General features: G+C 37.3%; 1 protein-coding gene across 3 annotated transcripts in view; it reads right to left on the reverse strand.

Moving 5' to 3' along the window:
• SCN9A (sodium voltage-gated channel alpha subunit 9) overlaps positions 1 to 20,841 on the reverse strand; it is a 166,647-nt gene that overhangs the window by 79,936 nt on the left and 65,870 nt on the right. For all 3 annotated transcript variants that reach the window (XM_021076176.1, XM_021076177.1, XM_021076178.1), the window contains exons 2-10: positions 20,469 to 20,776; positions 14,009 to 14,127; positions 13,585 to 13,674; positions 12,924 to 13,052; positions 11,438 to 11,529; positions 10,246 to 10,455; positions 3,891 to 3,954; positions 2,486 to 2,627; positions 36 to 242 (exon numbers count right to left, since the gene is read on the reverse strand). In XM_021076176.1, coding sequence (XP_020931835.1) covers positions 36 to 242; positions 2,486 to 2,627; positions 3,891 to 3,954; positions 10,246 to 10,455; positions 11,438 to 11,529; positions 12,924 to 13,052; positions 13,585 to 13,674; positions 14,009 to 14,127; positions 20,469 to 20,726 — 1,311 coding nt within the window. In that variant the 5' untranslated portion in view covers positions 20,727 to 20,776. The remainder of the gene's footprint in view (positions 1 to 35; positions 243 to 2,485; positions 2,628 to 3,890; positions 3,955 to 10,245; positions 10,456 to 11,437; positions 11,530 to 12,923; positions 13,053 to 13,584; positions 13,675 to 14,008; positions 14,128 to 20,468; positions 20,777 to 20,841) is intronic.

Below are 20,841 nucleotides of genomic sequence, written 5' to 3' on the forward strand. Positions count from 1 at the left end.
ACTTCTAGGAAGATTTGTAAGCCAAATAACAATACCTCAGCTTCCTCTTGCTCTTTCTTAAGTCGCTCTAACATCTGTTGAAATTCTAATTCTTTCTGCCTAGCTTCTTCGATGTTTGCCTGGTTCTGTTCTTCATAGGCCATAGCAACCACAGCCAGGATCAAGTTTATTAGATAAAAGGAGCCCAGGAAAATCACCACAACAAAGAAGATCATGTAGGTTTTCCCAGCTGCACGCAGGGTCTAGGAAAAATGGAAATCCTTATTTTAATAACACAGAACGGCTTTTTGGTAAATCATTTCAACTTGAATGGCATATTTGGCATGCTAAATCAGAGAGTTCTATATAATCTCATGTTATCAAAAATATAAAGGAATAAAATTATACCTTCATGGAAAACAATCAGTATTAAAATACACACTTTTTTCAGTACATAGAATACAGCAATTAAACCTGTACCAAAATGAAGAATGTTTCTTGACTATTATTAAGCATAATCATGACTTGAATTTTTTCTCCCAGTCTGAAAATTGCTCAAAAACTAGCTGCTTTACTCATTTTCAAATAAATAGAACTAGATTATTTCTATAGCACAACTACTGATAAAATTCTACCTTTAACAAGAAGTATTAACAGTATATTATGCTAAGGTAAGGTAAATATTAATCTTTCTTGTATGTTTAATTAACACTAAAAAATTCAAATAGCACAAACAGATATGAAATGAAAAATGTCTCTTTTTCCTATCTCTGAAGCCTAGGAACTCAGTTCCCTTTTCTATCAGTTACTGTTGTTACTGATGTCTTGTTTTGGATAAATTCTTAGTAGTGGCATTCTTAGTTCATCAGGTATATTCATTTTAGTTTTCAGAGAAATTCCTGTGTTACCCTGCCCAGTGGTTTCCAGCAATCGGTGAGAGAGTCTGCTTCCCCACACCTCAGTGTGACAGTGCCTCTCTTTTGAACTACTTTTTTTTTCCTTCTATTTTGGCCACCCTGTGGCATATGGAGTTCCCGGGCCAGGGGTCAGATATGAGTCACAGTTGTGATTTATGTGTCAGCTGTGGCAATGCCAGTTCCTTTAACCCACTGTGCTGGGCTGGGGATGGAACCTGCATCTTCGCGCTGCAGATATACTGCCCATCCGTTGTGCCACAGCAGGAACTCCTGATCTACTTTTTGATCTTTGTCATTCTGACAGATGAAAAGTTATGTCATTCTAGTTTTAATGTACAGTAAAGGTGAATATCTTTTTTCATACTTAAAAAGTCATTCATATTTCTTTTTTTTGCGTGTGGTAGATTTTTATACCATTCCTATATTCATTTATAATATTCTCAGAAATGAAGTAAACATAAAACAAGCCAAAAGTAGCACCTGTGGCAATTTAAGAAAAATGACTCATCATTTTTGGTCTCCTTCCTTTGGGTGCTGAGAATACATAGGTGAAAAGATAGAGCTCCCAGTCCCGAGAGGATCACATGCAAGTTAGAGGAGATGGGAGATGGCCATGTGAAAGAAGAATTTCAGGACAAGAGATGGACACTGTAAACTGGGGACTAGCCATAGGGCATGGACGTGTAAAGGAAGGAGCAACTGAGTTGGGAGAGGAAAACTTACAGACACAAATTGAGTCTTCAATTCTTGTTTTTCAGGCTGCCATAAAAAAAATGCTATGAGTTGGGGAGCTTAAAAAACAGAACTTTATTTTCTCACAGTCCCAGAGGATGGAGCAAAATCAAAGTGTTGGTTCTCCACAAGGCCTCTCTCCTTGGCTGTAGATGGTCACCTTCTCACCAAGTCCTCACTTGGCATTCTCTCCGTGTGTGTGTGTGTGTGTGTGTGTGTGTGTGTGTGTGTGTGTGTGTGTGTCTGCGTGTGTGCATCTCTCTCTCTCATGTACTAATGTTTGCTTCTTATAAGGACACCAGATTGGATCAGGGGCCCACCCTAAATAGCCTCATTTTAACTAATTATTTCTTTAAAGGCCCTAATTCCAAATACAGTCATTCTAAGGTACTGGGAGTTAAGACTTCAACAGATGAATTTGGGGGGATATTATCCAGTCCAGAACAATTGTACCCAGGAGCTCATGAAATAAAGGATGGTGAGCACAGGAGAGCCTGGTGTTTAGGGCATGCAAACAGAGAGGCATGTGCAGAAAGCATAGTGTATGTAGGAGTGCTGTGAACATTATAGTCCATTTCTTGCTATTTACCTAGGACCCCATGAAATGCTATGTTCAGAAAGGGGAAAAGAGGTCTATAGATAAAAAAGCCCAGAACAGATAAGAAAGTAATTAATGACTTAAAAACTATTCATTCTCATAGTGCTAGAACTAGAACGTGTTAGATTTTAGTACTAAGACAATAGTGTTTTCTCCATTCAAAACTGAATAAAACATCTTGTATATAAAGCTGATAAGGAGCATACATCAGATTTTTGTGCAGTGAATATGATGAATTTTTTTTTTTTTTGGCACTCACCTGTTGGTAAAGGTTTTCCCAGTAATCCTGGGTCATTAGTCGAAACAAGGCTAAGAAGGCCCAACTGAAGGTATCGAAGCTCGTGTAGCCATAATCAGGGTTCCTGCCAACCTTCATGCAGATGTACCCTTCTGGGCACTGACTACATGTGAAAAAGGATATCACATGTCAGAGCATCCTCAGGGTGTGAGCTGAAGAGTACTACAGAGAAATAAGAAACTCAAGGCTTCCTTTCTAGAGGGACAATGTTGAATAATCATTAAGAACACATTATTTGGAGTCAGAAAGAACTGGCTTGAATGCTACCCTTACTTTTTACTAGTTGTTGACTTTGTTAAATTACTCAAATTACCTAAGACCCGGTTTTTTCTTGCTGTGAGACAAGATAATAACACCTACCTTCAAAGGTTAAACTTTTTATTAAGTTTAAAGAAGATAACGTATGGAAACTACATAGCCTAGCTCCCACACATAAAAGGCATTTAATAAATGGTAGCTGCTATTAGTATCATCATCATCAATCATCCAAACTTGGAAACTTTCACCAGATGTCACAGAATAGTTCTTGTATCCATAAAGATTGACATGTAGGCCCCCTAATAAAACTGTATCTCCCCAAATTATTCTTGGAGAGAATTAGAATCAAGAAGAGTCAATATTTAGCAATCATATAAGTTCATAAAGATTTATAGCTTTAAAGCTTTTTTTCTTTTTACTTCGTAGATTGCTATCCATGATCCCAAGTAAAAACAGTGTTCTAAGGTGTCTTTGGGAGCACCAACTTTATCTTGTTTATGTTTACGTTCCCAGTGCATACACAGAGACTGGTCAAGAGATTTCTGGGCAGAGGGAATGAAAGAACAAAGGCCCTGCAGCAGAAATGAAGTTGGTGTATGGGAGAAACAGCAGAGTAGATACTGACATAAATATGACATTCTTGAAATATCTTTAAGACAAAGTATCCATGAGATTCTTTTGTTTAGAGTGGCCAGAATGTCACTGCATTCAGGAACCTATGAACCATAATTGACTGGAGAATGAATACAATTGGGGATTTCTACTCCCTAACAGTGTCACTCTCCTTTCCAGAAAGAAGTCTGGAAACTATCGAACCAACTTTGGTGGAGTTTTCTGGAAGCAATTTTTTTTCTGCTTTCTTAAGATTTGTGTGTCTTGTTTCTTGTTTTAATTCAAGCACTACCTCAAGGTCTTGCTTTCAAAAATATGCATTAACTGTGAACATTTTAAATTCTTGACTCACTGTGGGACAGAATGAGTCAAGGAATGTCATGAAATATATGAAAATAATATAGAAGAAAAGGTTCTTTTAGCAAATTGATTGAGTTTGCTTTTCCTTTTTTTTTTTTTCAGCCTTTAGACGAAAATCAAAGCAAATATTACATACCCTGAATCTGTGCTGAAACCACAAAGGAGAGCATCTTTGGATCCCTCCAAGTAATACAAATATTCTGTTTAGGAAGAAAATGAACAAAATAACATTATGGAGGGTAAGCTTTAAGAGTGATACAGCAAAAAGCTAATTGACATATTCACCACATTCAGGCCCAGTCCCAGGCAATAGGCATTCATTTATTATATTCTCATATATTTTCCCTCAGTATTTACTGATACCCACTTATGGGCCAGGCAGTGAATACAGTGATAAATATGATAAACAAGATCATTAGTTTTACAGAGTTTTATGTTTAGGTAAGGGTTGAGATTGGGTATGGAGAAAGACACTTAAAAATAAGTAAACAAACAAGGTATTTTCACACAGGGATAAATGCCCTAAAGAAAACAAATTAAAATAATACAATACATGTGGTCAGGGAAACCTTTTCTAAAGAGCTGACATTTGAACTAGAGCCTAAATGCTACAAAAAAGCCAGCCATTCAAAGTATCTGGTAAAGAGATGTCTTGACAGAATGAAGAATAAAGGGCAAAGAACCCTGAGCTAGAAATAAAATTGGTGAATGCAAGAAATAAGACGGCCAGCACGTGTTACAGCACAGTGAGTGAGGAGAATTGTGGTGGCTGAGGGAGGCAGGGGCCATGGAGCAAGGCTTTATATGCCATGGAAAGGAGTTTGGATTTTAAGTGATAGGAAGTAAAAGAAGTAGGAGGTGGAGAAATGAGCTGATAAGTAACATTTTAAAATGTTGCTCTTGCTGCTTTGTGGACTGTGGACTATAGGAGGGCAGGGGTAGAAGAAGGGATACAAGCTAAGTGACCACAATGAGAGGTAACATGGCTACATTCAGAGAGTAGCCACGGATACAGAGAGCTGGGGATGGGATAAAGGCCGCAGGATTTGCTGATGGTCTCCCTATGGGGTATGTGGAAGAGAGATGATTAGTAAGTAGGTTTTATATTTATCAAGTACGTGATTGGATTGTTATGAGTCTTGAGGTTAGTGAAGGGATCAAGGATGAAGATAAAAAGATGGGAGTCATCATCAAGCTATAGGAAGGGGAGGGAAGGGGGGAAGGGAGGAAGGGAATGAAAATATCCCTGGGCAAAACTCCAAGTATTCCAGAAGAGGCAGTCAGCAAGGCAACACTATAAATGAAGGAAACGTGTTTTCTGAAATTCTCTCCTTGTTTATTCACCAGTATCTACCTATTCAGGGCTTGTAAGTTCTGAATGTTGAGGATATAGAACTGAAATAAAAGCACATTTTCCCCTTACATGGTACCATTTGTGCCTCATTGTGCATGGCAGAATGAGGATGGGGAGGTTATCATGCAAATTTTTACACATAAACCTCCAAGATGGCTTTATTATGGAAGATTATGTTAGAGTTATCCTTTCAGGTAATACCAGTTAACATTTACCAATCATCTCTAGATGGGCTCTAGAGCTACCTGTGCTGGCATGTGGGGGTCAGAGGGGAAGGCAGATAACAGATTTACCTCAGTACATGAATGATGAAGGGTAAAGCAATGGGAGTAACTCACTCTGGTCTTGAGAAGCACTCTAATATAATTCCTAAACAAGTAACCAGTAAATTATCAGGATAATTAGGCCTCAAGAGAATTTAAGTTTAACATGTAAAGGGAAAATGTAATACAAAGAGAATTCCTCCTTTGGACTCCCAGCCAGTGATTCCATCTCACACTTTTCTGAGGACATAAAAGCCACTGGGTTGGACTTAATCCTATCCTGATTAGGCTGTAGCCTGCTCCTCCATCTTTCCTCCTGCTTCCATGGCAGAGAGGTCTCTCTGATTTCTCAAGGGCTTGCCTGCCCCCTCTCTCCCGAATTAGCACTCCGTATTTTCCTACTCATTCATTTCTAACATCCTATCAAAATCCATGTTTTTAAAAAAATGCCAGCCATCATCCCTATTATTGATTCCCTTTTTTAAAAAATAATTTTTGTTAGTTTTTAGTTTTTTCTTTTTAAGGCTGCATGTGCAGCATATGGACGTTCCCAGGCTAGGGGTTGATCAGAGCTGTAGCTGCCAGCCTACACCACAGCTCATGGCAAAGCTGGAACCTTAACCCACTGAGGCCTATTGTCAGGTCAGTGTTCTGAGACATGAAGTACTATTATCAGCTCTCAGGGGATTGTCTAACCTAAAACCTTTCCTATCTCATTGCCTTTGTGGTGTTGAGAATTCCCTTCTTATTATTGCCCATCTGGAATCATGGATTAGATGGTTCACGATCAAACCGGGGATCAAACCCTCATCATCATGGATACTAGACAGGTTCATTACCCCTGAGCTACAATGGGAACTCCCCTGATTCCCTTTACAGCCAAATTTCTTAGGAGAATTGTCTGTGCATACTGTCTTCTCTTCGACATCTTAGTCGCCCCTGTCATCACCTTAGTCCAATCTTGTGCTCCTACCACTCCACTAAAATTTCCTCATCCAAGTCCCCTAGTGGTTTCCATGCTTATTTAAGCTAATATATATTTCTCTATCTTCCTCATCCTTGATCTTGATCTTAATCCTTGATCTTGCAGCATCATTCAGCACAAGAACTCCCTTTTCTCAATATATTTTCTTTTCTTGGCTTCACTACTTAAATCTCTGCTTCTTACTGTACTGGCCACTCTTTCTCTGAGTCTTTTTCTGGGTCCTCCTTCCTCCCTGCCTTCTAGACATTAGGGTTCTGGCGATCAGCATCCTCTAAACACCAAATCTACTTAAAACACCAAGTTGTCCATTCTCTACCTACTTATCAAAATCAGGGTTCTTTTTCAGAAGGATGTATGTATTTGGGTACATATCTTTTCTTGTGCTGGTTACTTTAAAGTGTATATCTCTAAACCAGGCAGTTCCTCTGATCTCTGTGCTTAAATTGCCAATTGTCTACTTGATATCTCAACCTGGATGTCCCAATGATATCTCAATTTTGACTGGTTAATAGCAGCTTTCTCCTACAAACCTGCCCACCTTTCCTCATTTCTCCTTGCCATCTATTCAGTTATTACGGCCAAAAACCTAGAAGAGATCCCCAAGCCCTCCTCTCCTCTCAGCAAGTTCTATAGGTATCACTTTTTTTTCTTCTTCCACAGCATGTGGAAGTTCCCAGGCCAGGGACTGAACCCACACCACAGTTGCTGCAGTGACAATGCCAGAATCCTTAACCTCCTGCACCACGAGGGAACTCTAAGGTATCATCTTGAACTCACCCTTTTCACTTTCTGCCACCACTGTGAAGGAAGCCACAATCTTCTCTTGTTTTGATGACAGAAACAACATCCTAACTGTCTTCCTTATTCCAATTTAGCAACCACTCTTGTCCAATCAGCTCTCCATATGGCAAAGTGATAAAAACCACTGCATTTAAATTAAAACCCAAACTCCCTTTCCCAGGTTAGGATATCCTTCATGATATGAGCCCTGCCTTTCTCTCTTACTTTCTCTGCTGCCATTCTGCATCTCCTTTGCCAAAATCTAACCACACTTGTGTTCTCACATTCTTTAAACACATATACTCTTTCTTGTCTCAGGGCTTTTCCACATGCTCTTCCTTCAATGTCAAGCAGCAGCCCCCATAGACACTCATGCTATTTACTGGCTGCTCATTGTCCTTTAGATCTCTGTTAAAATGTCACTTCCTCAGAGGGATCTTTTCATTTAGTTGGTATCTCAGCCCCTGAGACTTATTTTCTTTGCATAGTATTTGTTGTAACTTGTAATATTCTTGTATCTGTTCCTCTTCTTTTACTCTTTCATTCTCCCTAGAAGATAGGCTCTGTGGAAGCAGGGATTTATGTTATCATGTTCATTGCTACAGCTCCAGGAAACTGCACAGTGCTTACTTAGCCCAGGGAAGCAACCAATAAACACATAAGATAAATGAATGCCTGGATATATACCGCAGTGAGACCAGGCTTCTATGACACAGAAAACAGGTGGGAAACCAAACTCAGACTTAACACAAACATCTCCACTGTGAAACTATATTTCAGAAGAAAATCAAGAATAATGTATAGAATAGAGCAAGAGGATTGTGGTATAAAATTTCATTGTTAGTTAAGCTGTCATTCTCTTGTGTAAACACAATATGAAGATATACTGCAAAATTCAAGGGATTTTTCCACTCTTTTTGAAAAAAATTGCTTGAAGTAAAATTCCAGCAGGGCTGAAAAAAACCATTCCTATCATGAGCTTAAGAATGCGCTCAGGATTCAGAAATAAAGGTCTGGTAGTGATCTTTGCATAAAAACATCAAATTTAAGTAAGCGTTGTAGAACAATTTGTAGAACAATTCAATGTCAACAATTACTTATGAGATATACTACTTTTTTGGCTTATAAATCAAGAAAATATAAAATTCTTTGGAAATTTGAACTAAAATTTAAGATCGTATTAACAAAAACCAGAAGCTGAAAAAGTAAGTAAAGAAAAAAAGGAAAGGAAAATATGCTAAATTCCTCATCAAATACTAGTAATAAAAAATAAGCATTAAATATTTTCCTTGAAAACCTTCCGTTTTCTTTTTCTAAACATTGTATTGGAATACAATTGACTTACACAGTTGTGTTAATTTTAGGCATATAGCAAAGTGAATCAGTTAATCTTGTTTTCTTGATTTATGCTTGTATTTTTCTTCAGTTATCTTTATAGTCTTTTACTATATTAGCTAGGTTTTATTTGTCTTTATATTCTCCAGTGAGTAGAAAAAAAAAAAAAAAAACCACAAAGAATAAAAACTGATGTATACAGCTCTTTACTATTAGAGGAGAATCCTGTCTTACTCCCTGATTTCCTTCTATCAAAGGTACCTACATGCCCACCTCATCTCTGGATCTAATTATCTATTAAGGTTTATGAGTTCATTGGGCAACATCATACAGACCCACTGCAGGTGTCAGACAGAAAGTAGAATCTTGCGTGATCTCAGCCTCACCCAAACTCATCAGCTCTGTTTGAGAAACTGTTAGGGGACAACCGTTTATAAAACATGCAGTTTATGCTTTCTGTAAGATACTCTACAATAAACTTGTGAATTAAGTAGACTTTTGATCTACTTAATTTACAGATCATCTCAAATGGTACCTATAGACCTAATTCTGACGAATTAAACTTTTCAAACAAAACAAAACAAAACAACAACAAACAAAAAAGATAGGAGTTCCCGTCATGGCTCAGTGGTTCAAGAACCCAACTAGTATCCATGAGGAAGCAGGTTCGATCCCTGGCCTTGCTCAGGTGGTTAAGAATCCAGAGTTGTCGTGAGCTTTGGCGTTAAGTCGCAGACACGGCTTGGATCCAGCGTTGCTATGGCTGTGGTGTAGTCTGGCAGCTATAGCTCCCATTTGACCCCTAGCCTGGGAATCTCCATATGCTGTGAGTGCAGCCCTAAAAAGACAAAAGACAAAAAAAAAAAAAAACAAACAAAAAAACCTTTTGATGGTCAATAGCTAGATTAAAGGACACCATTAGAAAGAGCTGTGGGAGTTCCCGTCGTGGCGCAGTGGTTAAGGAATCCGACTAGGAACCATGAGGTTGCGGGTTCGGGCCCTGCCCTTGCTCAGTGGGTTAACGATCCGGCGTTGCCGTGAGCTGTGGTGTAGGTTGCAGACTCGGCTCGGATCCTGTGTTGCTGTGGCTCTGGTGTAGGCCGGTGGCTACAGCTCCGATTCGACCCCTAGCCTGGGAACCTCCATATGCCGCGGGAGCGGCCCAAGAAATAGCAACAACAACAACAACAAAAGACAAAAAAAAAAAAAAAAAAGGGGAAAAAAAAAAAAAAAGAAAGAGCTGTGAAACTCATCACTCATTTGGCATAAGGACAATGCCTATAATGCTGAGTATATTCTTCTGCTTACACAAGTCTTTAGAAATACTACTGAGACAGACATGTTAACATGTGATAATTAACAGTATAATTATACTATGATTAACATCACTGTACAATGTTGTAGTTATAAAAATAAGTAAAATATTATTATAGAGTAAATTATATTAAATTATGAATTATACAATAAAAGATACATAAAATATATCTTACGATAAAATGTAGTGGTTACTATCATTAATTCATAGCTAAATTTATTTCTCTAGAACAAATTTATTCTTTTTTATCTTACAGCAATTGAGAATTATGGAACTATCTCATGTTCTCAATATTAGAACTGCTAGGAAACTTAGATCCAGGGAAATTTACAAAAATATAACATGTTCCAAACTCACTGCAGAAATGTTCTATTTGAATAATTCTGAAATTATTAAAGTGAAAGCAACATTTCACTGCCAAAAGAGAACAACCTATTAACAAACACAGGGCACTCTTACTTTTATACTCTTCTTCATCAAGGTTAAGCAATATGCTTTCTATTGTTTCATTAGTTTCAAGGGGTGACCGCACACATTTGTGCTTCAGGTTGCCCATAAACAGCTGCAGCCCAATCAGTGCAAAGACGCTCAAACAGAACACAGTCAGGATCATGACATCAGAGAGCTTCTTCACAGACTGGATCAGAGCCCCCACAATGGTCTTCAGGCCTGCATACAGAGGGGAAAATGGTGTTCAAAATGAAATAAAGCCTCTGAATGAGAAACAAAATCAAAACACAAGCTTTCCTAGAAATGCATGCATTTTATCAAATCAGTGAACCTTAAATAACCTAAATCAACAAGAGCCTACCAGCTCAAAAGGGGAGACTGCTGTTTTATATACTTTGTTTCTGTATATTACAGCAAATGATAGAAAAACGGAAAATTTTCCAAAGAATAACCACACTGCTAAAATGAGTAATTTGGTTGTTCCAACCATATCCACACTCACTCATAAAGATAATTTTTAAAAAGTTCCAATTCAGTGAATATCAAACAAACCATCTCTTATAACACAAAACAAAACAAAAAAGGCTGAATTACAGCATATAGTAACAACTTACTAATTTTCAGTTAAGATATGGTTTGTTGAGGAAAGAAAAAATCATTATGTCATGCGATCCCCCCATGCTGATATTTTATAACTCTTTTCTTAACTATAGGAAAAGCAATTAAAACAAACTGAAATTTTCATTCCTGGATAAGCAAAATGGAAAATGAACTGTTAGACAGGAGGGAAAATTTCAAGTTGAGATGTGAACCAAATGGCCATCTTCATCCTCTAAGACCCATGCAATTGATTAAACTCAAAGGCTGACTTTTAATAATGATTGTGAAAAATGTAAGAGATCAAATTTAATTAAAATTGCATAAGAGCAAGTTTCTCTTGTTTTTCTTCCAGAAGATCAAAGTCAGCCTCAGTGTTTAACCCCACTCTCACCTGGAATGACTGAAATTGTTTTCAAAGCTCGGAGAACTCTGAACGTTCTCAACGCTGAAACATTGCCAAGGTCCACAAACTCTGTCACATATCTGTAATAGGGGAGTTTATACACAAACACAGTGACAACACACACACAAACAAACAAAGACAACTCCCAAATAGTTGGAGTTATGAGTGGCCTAGTGCTTCACACCAATTACTTCTTACCTGGGATTACAGAAATAGTTTTCAAAGCTCTCAACACTCTGAAAGTTCGAAGAGCTGAAACATTGCCTAGGTTTACAAATTCTGTTAAATACCTGTAGAATTAAATCAGAGTTATTCAGAATTTAGATAGATTCTATGATACTTACCTGTGCCTTTAGTCAAGGTACTTCTTATGTTTGGAACTTCTTATTTAAAGTCATAGTTCTGCAAGTCTTTTGTTTCTATCATTACTAATTTAATTTGATTCATTTGATGTGAGCAAAATATAAATATATTATTAAAATGGATTCATAAGCTTAAATGCCTAAATAAACAACTTAATGCTTCAGTTACCAGACTTCAACATTATGGTAATTTAGGTATTTAATATTCTATAAAACGGCAGCAGGAAATCTTGAAAATGGTATGCTAATTCAAAGAAGCCAGATACAAAAGGCCACATATTACATCCATTCATATGAAATATCTAAAATAGGCAAATTCTTAGAGATGGAACACAGGTGAGTGGTTTCCAGGGACTGAGGGGAGGACAAACGGAAGTAACTGCTTTCTGAGATGATGAAAATATTCTGGAATCAGAGAATGGTGATGGTTTTATAACTTTGTGAACATAAGAAAAAACAGTGAATTTTATACTTTAAAAAGGTAATTTTATGGTACATAAATTATACTCAATAAATAGGAGATCCCTGAAAAGATAGAGCCTTCTTTGGCTCAGTTTTGTCTTAGCAGCAGTGGTGGGTGGGACCACAGCAGTCAGATGTGACCACAAAAAAAGTGAGCCTGATGGATGCAGAGGTGGGTCTTAAGACCCTTCTGTACGGTCTATCTAAATACCTCCAATGAACCCGTATTACTTTTACTATTCAAAATGACATAGGGAAAAAATACTGTATTTAGGTTTGAGATTTAAAAAGTAAAGAAGTATTTTGGACAAATATATTTAGGAAAAGAGCAGCAATATGAATAAATTAAAATTATATCTTAATGTGATTTTTTTCCTTTGAAAATAAACAGTGGATGCATATATAATGCATTCAAAATGTATTAATGTTAGATTTAGTATGCTGCAACAGACTTTTAAAAAAGATTTCCTTCTATATTTTAGCTTTTGAATAATATAGGTTAATAAAAAGAGTACTTATAATAAAGGCCTGAGCTTTTCCTGTGCTTCTCATGGATCTTACCAAGTTTTAAATAAGAACTTGGAGAAAGTATGTATCTAAATGGCACTGCATATACTATACATCTAAGTGCTGAGCGTGAGGAAGATTTTCTATCTTGATGTCATACATTTTTGAGTGGGAAATGCTTTTTTTCCGAAAAAAAAATTTTTTTTTTTTTGATGACTAGCTTTCATAGAGTATCCTTTAATGCATCCATTATATGCAGGAAAAGTCAGATGCCAAAGGTCTGTTCTTACGGCAATACTGTGCTGTCTGAGATTTTCATGAATCAGGCATTTCAAAAAACTGAAAATACTTACGCAAAAACAATGACGACAAAATCAAGCCAGTTCCACGGGTCACGAAGGAAAGTGAATTCTCCTATACAGAAGCCTCTTGCAAGAATTTTTACAAGTGATTCAAAAGTATATATTCCAGTAAAAGTGTACCTAGACACAAGGATCCATTGTGATATTAAGTGTGAAAATAATATGGTACCATGTAAATCTTGATAATTTTTTCTTTTCAATCAAAGCTGGTAATATGGACCCATTCTATTATAATAAACTATAGTAAAGATTTCCAGAAAATCTTAAAATGTGTATATCAGAAATACTCCCAGAAAGTAGAGGTGTTTAAAAATTACTAAGAATACAGGTGTTAGGTCTGCCTAGAAAATCCCTACATCGTTCCTATCAAAAATATACCCAAGGACAAGAGATAGGTGACTTGTTTAAGAACAAGGATCTGATAAGGTCATTTTTTTTTTTTTTTACAAAAGACTGTAGCATGTATTATTCTACTCTAATATTAGCAGGTTAATGCTGTAAAGGAAATAAAATAATTGAAAGAAAAGCAACTATATAACATGGGAAGATAAACACCACAGTTTTTATAAGTGCAGTAACATCCATGTATATAAAAGAAAAGATAAAAATAACCATACTAAGACTATATTGAAATGTACTTATACCCACTTACTCTACATTCTTGGTCCAATCTGGAGGGTTACTCATGGTCATAAATATGCAGTTCGTCAGAATAGTGCACATGATAAGCATGCTGAATAAGGTAGCTTAGAGTCAAGGAATATAATAAAAGACCACAGTGGCAACTTCGACTATGACATTTGTTGAAATGCTAACAATTTTTCACTACAAGATAATTCTAAATAAGTCCAAAGGCCTTAAAAAAATCTCTTTGAACAAGCAAGTAATAGATAAAAGTAGTTTACCCTCAAATGCCAAAATTGCCATTCTCTGTCTACTCAGAGATCTACACCAAGTTATATCGAAATGGATAAACCAGAGTCTTTACAGGTACAAAAGGACTACAATTTGTTTAAATAAATTAGCAAAAACTACATTTAAAGAATTATTGTAAGTAAGCCTTTTAAAAAGGATATGCATGTACTAAAATCTTAATAGATATTCTTCTTAGAGGACTGAAAGGAGAAAGCATGTACAAAGCAGGGGCAGCATTGAAACGGAAGATTGTTTTCCCTTTGTTTAACACTATGAAAGTCTGGGGGAGCAAGAAGAAGACAGTATGAAATTGAGACTCCAAAATTACAATCTAGTACATTAGTATCTGCAGCTTACCTCTCCTTTCAGTAGTGTTATATTGAAGAAACATTTCCATTAGATTCAAGCCATTAATACAGCTCCATACATCATGTTGGCCAATGAACTTCAAGTCCATTGTCCATTTCTTCTCAGTAAAGTAAGAAGTGAGCCATTTATGAGCATGTATTATTCAGAGCCTTCAAAATACAATGTCTTCTCTTTTTCATATCCCTTCAACATTCAAATCAGTAACAATAACTTGTGGCCACTGGCATTAGTTTAAAACACAACTTCGGTCTTTTATTACACTGCCTTCTATACAAACCAAATAGAAACTAGCTATCCCTGATTGTTACCATATTACTTTGAGAATTTTACTGCAAGTTGGCTATTGTCATGGTTAGTAGCATATGTTCCAAAACATGAGTTCTTTCAAAAAAATATTTTCATATATTTTAAGGAACATCAGAGTTGAAAGAATCCTATTACTCAATTCAGTTTTCCTATTTTAGGTGGAATTCTAATAACAGCTAAAACAAGAGAATACAAATTAAAGGACTTGCTTGCTACTAACCACAGTAATTTTAAAAAATAGTATCAATAGACCCAAACATTCATAAAATATGTTACATAATCATTGCATAATGAGTGACGCTCTCTGGTTTTGATATTTAGTTGAAAAATTTAAAACACAAGCAAAAACAACAAAACATTAAAACAACCTAAGGAATTGACTTGGAAATCAGACCAATTTCAAGTCCGTGTCTCATTTTTCTGCAGTTGGCAAGCAAATTCCTTGTGTCATTGAGAAGTTACATAAGTTTATGAATGGGTTTCTGGTAATAAAACTTTTCACCAAATTGCAGAAGTAACTTCAGGTAATCTTGCTTTTTATTCATGGCACTGCTCCCAAGAAAACAAGTCAGAATCTATTATTTTCAGATGTACTTTTAAAAAATATTCTTGGTCCCTTTCACTATACCAGTTATGTATAAACATAATTTAACAGAAAGTTCACTTTCACATTGAAAATTAGTTTTAAAATACCTCGTCTTTAAGTACAACTATTGCTTTCTTAAATCTCAGTTTACTGTGCCTTTTAAAACTCATTCATCTCTTATTTTCTATAATTGCGCAGTGAGCAACTATGGCATAAAAGGCAATGAAAGGAGTCTGAAAAGAAATGTGGCCTGAGTTTTGCATTCAAAAAGATTCCGGAGTTCCCGTCGTAGCGCAGTGGTTAGCAAATCCAGCTAGGAACCATGAGGTTGCGGGTTCGATCCCTGCCCTTGCTCAGTGGGTTAATGATCCGGCGTTGCCGTGAGCTGTGGTGTAGGTTGCAGATGTGGCTCGGATCCCGAGTTGCTGTGGCTCTGGTGTAGGCCAGTGGCTACAGCTCCGATTCGACCCCTAGCCTGGGAACCTCCATATGCGAGAGTGGCCCAAGAAATGGCAAAAAGACAAAAGAAAAAAAAAGATTCCTAGAAAAGCAATAAAAACTCTAATCCAAGGCAAGATGTTAAAGGTATCACACAGAGAAATACAAACGGTTTTCAGAGCATGAGGGTAAAGAGGGAGCAGGGTCATGTCTGTCAGAATAATCAGGGTGACTTTGTGAGCCAGAGGTCATCTGAGCTAATGTGAAAATTATATTGCTGCTCCAACTTGGCAAGATCAAGTTATCTTGTACTTGAAATTAAAAAAAAAAGAGTTAGTTTGCTATTTTTAAATTTAAATTCCCTATTTTATCTGAAATGAAAATTCTTTAGGATTGCCTGGGTTTAGACATATCCAGGAGTTAATTATAGGTGGGAAAAATAGGTATGCCTATGAAATTTTGGGTATCAGAATGAGTTAAGCAAATTCTAAAATCCTACCAGCAAATGCATAGATGTCAACATCTGAATAGATTTTTTTTTTTTCTTTTTAGGGCCGTTCCTGTGGCATATAGAAGTTTCCAGGCTAGGGACAAATCAGAGCTGCAGCTGCCAGCTTACACCATAGCCACGGCAATGTGCATCTGAGTTGAGCCTGTGACCTGCACCACAGCTCATGGCAACACCAGATCCTTAACTTACTGAGCAAAGATCAGGGATTGAACCTGCATCCTCATGGATACTAGTCGGGTTTGCAGCCTGCTGAGCCACAGTGAGAACTTCTGAATAAAGTATTTTTATGTTGCTCACTTATTTAATAATTTATTGAACATAAAATTAGAGAATTATGGTATTTAAAGAATACAAGCTCTCGTGTTGGGCCAATAGGATTCTAAATTCCAGAGCTACCATTTCACAAATTGAGAGCTAGCACTTAGTGCCTGTGAAGCTTTTAAATTCTGGTTGGTACATTGTAAATTGTTAGTAAATGGTGTGAGTAGCTGCTAATATTATAGGCAACATATAAGGCACCCAAGGATGTGAGGATAATAAGACAGTGTACCTGTCCTCTTACTACCCATAGCAGAGGGTGATTAGTAACTTATTATTTCTTAAGGACACTGCGTAAAACTATTCAAAAGCACTTAATCTATTCATCATTCATAAAAATGAAGTCCTAACTTCTATCATTAGTTTATTGTGTCCTATTTTATTAGTTATGTATGTATTCATTTTTAAGTGCCGCACATGCGGCATATGGAAGTTCCCAGGTGAGAGGTCAAACTGGAGCTACGGCTACCAGCCTATACCACAACCAGAGCAATGTCAGATCTGAGCCATGTCTGTCACCTACATCACAGCTCCTGGCAATGCCAGATTCTTAATTCACTGAGCTGTTCAGGGATCAAACCCTCATTCTTATGGATACTAGTCTGATTTGTTTCCGCTAAGCCACAACAGGAACCCCTACTGTGTCCTTTTTAAAATAAAGCATTGATGATTATACTCAAATATAAATTAAAATGTGAACCCAGGTCAAATTAGGAATCAGTAAGATTTTTAATCCAAGCAATGATTATAATGTAGCAGAAACTAAATTCTTGTCAATTAGTCTGAATAATTTGAAACATTAAGGAGTCAACCCTGAAGCTGCAAATGGACCTCAAAACTACTTTAATTAAGAATGATTAAGAGGCTAGGACATGGCACAAAAAGTTGATAATTTAAAGCTCCAAACCTAAATAAATAAATAAATAAAGACTCGATCCTTTGGTTATTTGTCCATATGTAAATAGAGGTACATTAAAAATAGATTATTTTGTTTGACCAAGCTCTACCCAAGTATACTGATGCAGATGTGCATTATTAGGCTTTTAATGTGCTTGGTGTCATATTTGAAAGGAACTGGGGCCAAGGCAAATGGCTGGAGTCCCACCCCAAATATTCTCTATTAAATGAGTCTATCACATAGCTAAAATGATTCCATTAGTTAATCCTCTATTCAAATGCAAACATTTCCTCCTTACCTCCCAAGTCATTTAAAGCCAGTATTAGTTTATACCTCTGACTTGGGATTTATTCCAGAAACACTCCTTTGCTTCTTAAGGGGTGGCTGCTCAAGTAACCTCCAGGCTACCTTTGGAAATGGGAAATACAGGAGGTATTCATGCAGAGTCAGGCATTTTTTTTAGGCTGAAGTAATAAGCAAAATGAGAAAGTATTTTTTATTTCATCTGTTTCACTATTTACTCATTCATAATCATTCATTTTCATAAAGTTGTGAGCATGGTGGTTGCTATAGAGTAAAAACAAGTAAACTCCAGAATAGCTGTACAACAGAATATCTCAGTAGGAAGTCAAATCAATTTGAACCAAAAAAACCAGGACAAAATTTGCTAGTCCTAAATCATTTATTACTTCCTATCTCACCAGATTGTGGTAAACTCATGCTAATTTGTATAAAAAATCTAGTGCCTGAGATCCTGGATACATGTTAGCATTCTTTCATTCTGTGTTAAAATACTGATTGATTAATTAGAATGTTGCGTATTTCTCAAAGGCTTTGCAAATATTCTGTTTTTTCTTGCTGTGCTGTCAGCTTGTTAAGATGCTGGTTTTAAGGTGAAGCAAAATATCATGTATTGTTATTCATAGCAACTACCCCTGAAGAAGATGTTTCTACCATCAAAATTAACTTCATCACATTTACTACTTCTCAAGACATTTCAATGTTCTTTATTTGCTAGCTGTCTTATCAAGAAATATTCCCTTCTATTTTTACCTTAAATCAAAATATTTTTTTTTTCTTTCTAGGGCTGCACCTGCAACATATGGAAGTTTCTGGGGCAAGGGTCAAATCAGACCTGCAGGGGAGCCTAAACTACAGCCACAGCAATGCCAGATCTGAGCTGTATCTGCAACCTCCACTGCAGCTTGTAATGCCAGATCCTTAACCCACTGATCGAGGCCAGGGATCAAACCTGCATTCTTGGGGACATTATGCCAGTTCTTAACCTGCTGAGCCATAACAGGAACTCCCAAAATAATTTTTTTAAATGGACTTTATCCTCCCTTTCTGGGCTTCTTAAAGCTAAGTGTGCAGGTGCCAAGCAGCAAAGCACTGTTGGAGGAAGTTACGGAAGCTACTGATCTAATCCTTTACTATCTCTTTGTCAAGTTCAATCTGCTTGTATCTGCTACTGCCTCAGAAATGATCATAATCCCCTCCTTATTTTCTCAGTAAAACAACCTTTATAGCAGTTGTTTCAAACTTTCTCCCATTTCCCTAATGCAATCAACACTTTCTCACTGCTGCTCTCAAGACTGACTCACCAAGGACAATTTCCACTCCTGCAGTATGGAAAGTATGGACATCATTTAACATGCATTTCCTCATCAGATGTACCTACGTTTACTTCAACATATCAGGACTCTTAAATGTATCCTCCTATTTGCCAGTCAAAGGCTCACACAGTAAGGCTTCTCTCCACTTTTTGAATGTAGATAAACCTGACCTGTGGCTTATCCCTTGCCTGTTAACATCTGCAACTTCTTACAACATTACTCAACCCTCTCCATTTTTCTCTCTGAGAAAAATTTTTCTCCACTTTCAAACATGCTATATATACCCTACATTTGAAAGGTTTTAAATTTATTCCTTGCCCCAAGTGACCATCTTTCTGGAGGAAATTTCTCAAATTTCCTAGTATGCTTCAACTGCCACCTACTTTCTCTTTTTATCTGCTATCCACCACTATTTTGCTTTGATTCCTGTTAAAACCTAACACAGGCTGTGTGCTGAAAATTACCAATTCATCCTCCTTGTTCATTTCAATAGTCCCCCTACTCTAGCCTCAACTTCTTGGGTAATTTTATGAGGTAATCTCTTTCCTTTTTTTTTTGAATAACGGAAAATTTTATGATTTACATCTTACTTCTGACCATCTCAAACTTTTTCTATCCAGTACCCTTTAAAACCCCATTATTAGTTCAGTGATTTTATATATTCCCATGGATTCAGCTGTCATCTCCATGCAAATGCATTCTGAACATGTCCCCATCTTACTTCTGAGATTGACAATTATTTTGTTTCTACAAGTACACATTTATGGCATGTCCAAAAAGACAGAACATTATTATTATTATTATTATTTTGTCTTTTTGCCTTTTCTTGGGCCGCTCCCGTGGCATATGGAGGTTCCCAGGCTAGGGGTTGAATCGGAGCTGTAGCCACCAGCCTACACCAGAGCCACAGCAATGCAGGATCCGAGCCGCGTCTGCGACCTACACCACAGCTCATGGCAACGCCGGATCGTTAACCCACTGAGCAAGGGCAGGGACCGAACCCGAAACCTCATGGTTCCTAGTCGGATTCGTTAACCACTGCGCCACGACGGGACTCCAAAAAAAAAGACAGAACATTATACTGAACACTACTAAATTAAGAAAATCAAAAGTGTATGCCAATGCCAAAACCAGTGTCGATGAAAAAATTTTAAAAAGATACATATTCTTGGAGTTTCCATTGTGGCTCAGCGGAAGCGAATCCGACTAGGAACCATGAGGTTGCCGGTTCAATTCCTGGCCTCACTCAGTGGATTAAGGATCTGGCATTGCTGTGAGCTGTGGTGTAGGTCATAGACATGGCTCAGATCTGGCATTGCTGTGGCTCTGGCGTAGGCCAGCAGCTATAGCTCCAATTAGACCCCTAGCCTGGGAACCTCCATATGCCACAAGTGTGGCCCTAAAAATACAAAAAAAAAAAAAAAACCATACTCTGGAATATCCTACATATGTGGTTAACCAAACATTTCTGTCATGGTGTGATTTTTCATTAAATGCCATTTAATCTCAATCGGTAACACCATCTTTCTGTACAATGGGCAAACAGAGATTGCACCACTGCAGGCACAAATAAACTCACTTTTTTGTCTGCATAGTAGGGGTCCAGGTCCTCCAGGGGCTCAGACACCATGCCTGGGGGGATGTCCCCATAGATGAAGGGGAGCTGTTTGCCAGCTTCCAAGTCACTGCTTGGCTTCGGGCCTTCTTCCTCATCATCTTTCTTTTCTTCTTTGGGTTCCTTTGTTTTTCCTTCAGCAATGCGTTGTTCAATGAGGGCAAGAGATTGTTTTGTGAAGTAGACGAAGCTCTGAGGTCCTGGGGGAGGCAACGCTGCCATCTTTTCATCCTGTATATTTTATTTCCCTTTCAGCTCCTTACATAAGAGGCCTAAAGAGAAACAAAGACATCAAGCCTTAAGTGTTTGCCAGCCACTTAAAAATAATTATACTAGT

Source organism: Sus scrofa, chromosome 15, assembly GCF_000003025.6.
Source record: "Sus scrofa isolate TJ Tabasco breed Duroc chromosome 15, Sscrofa11.1, whole genome shotgun sequence".
Lineage (NCBI taxonomy): Eukaryota > Metazoa > Chordata > Mammalia > Artiodactyla > Suidae > Sus > Sus scrofa.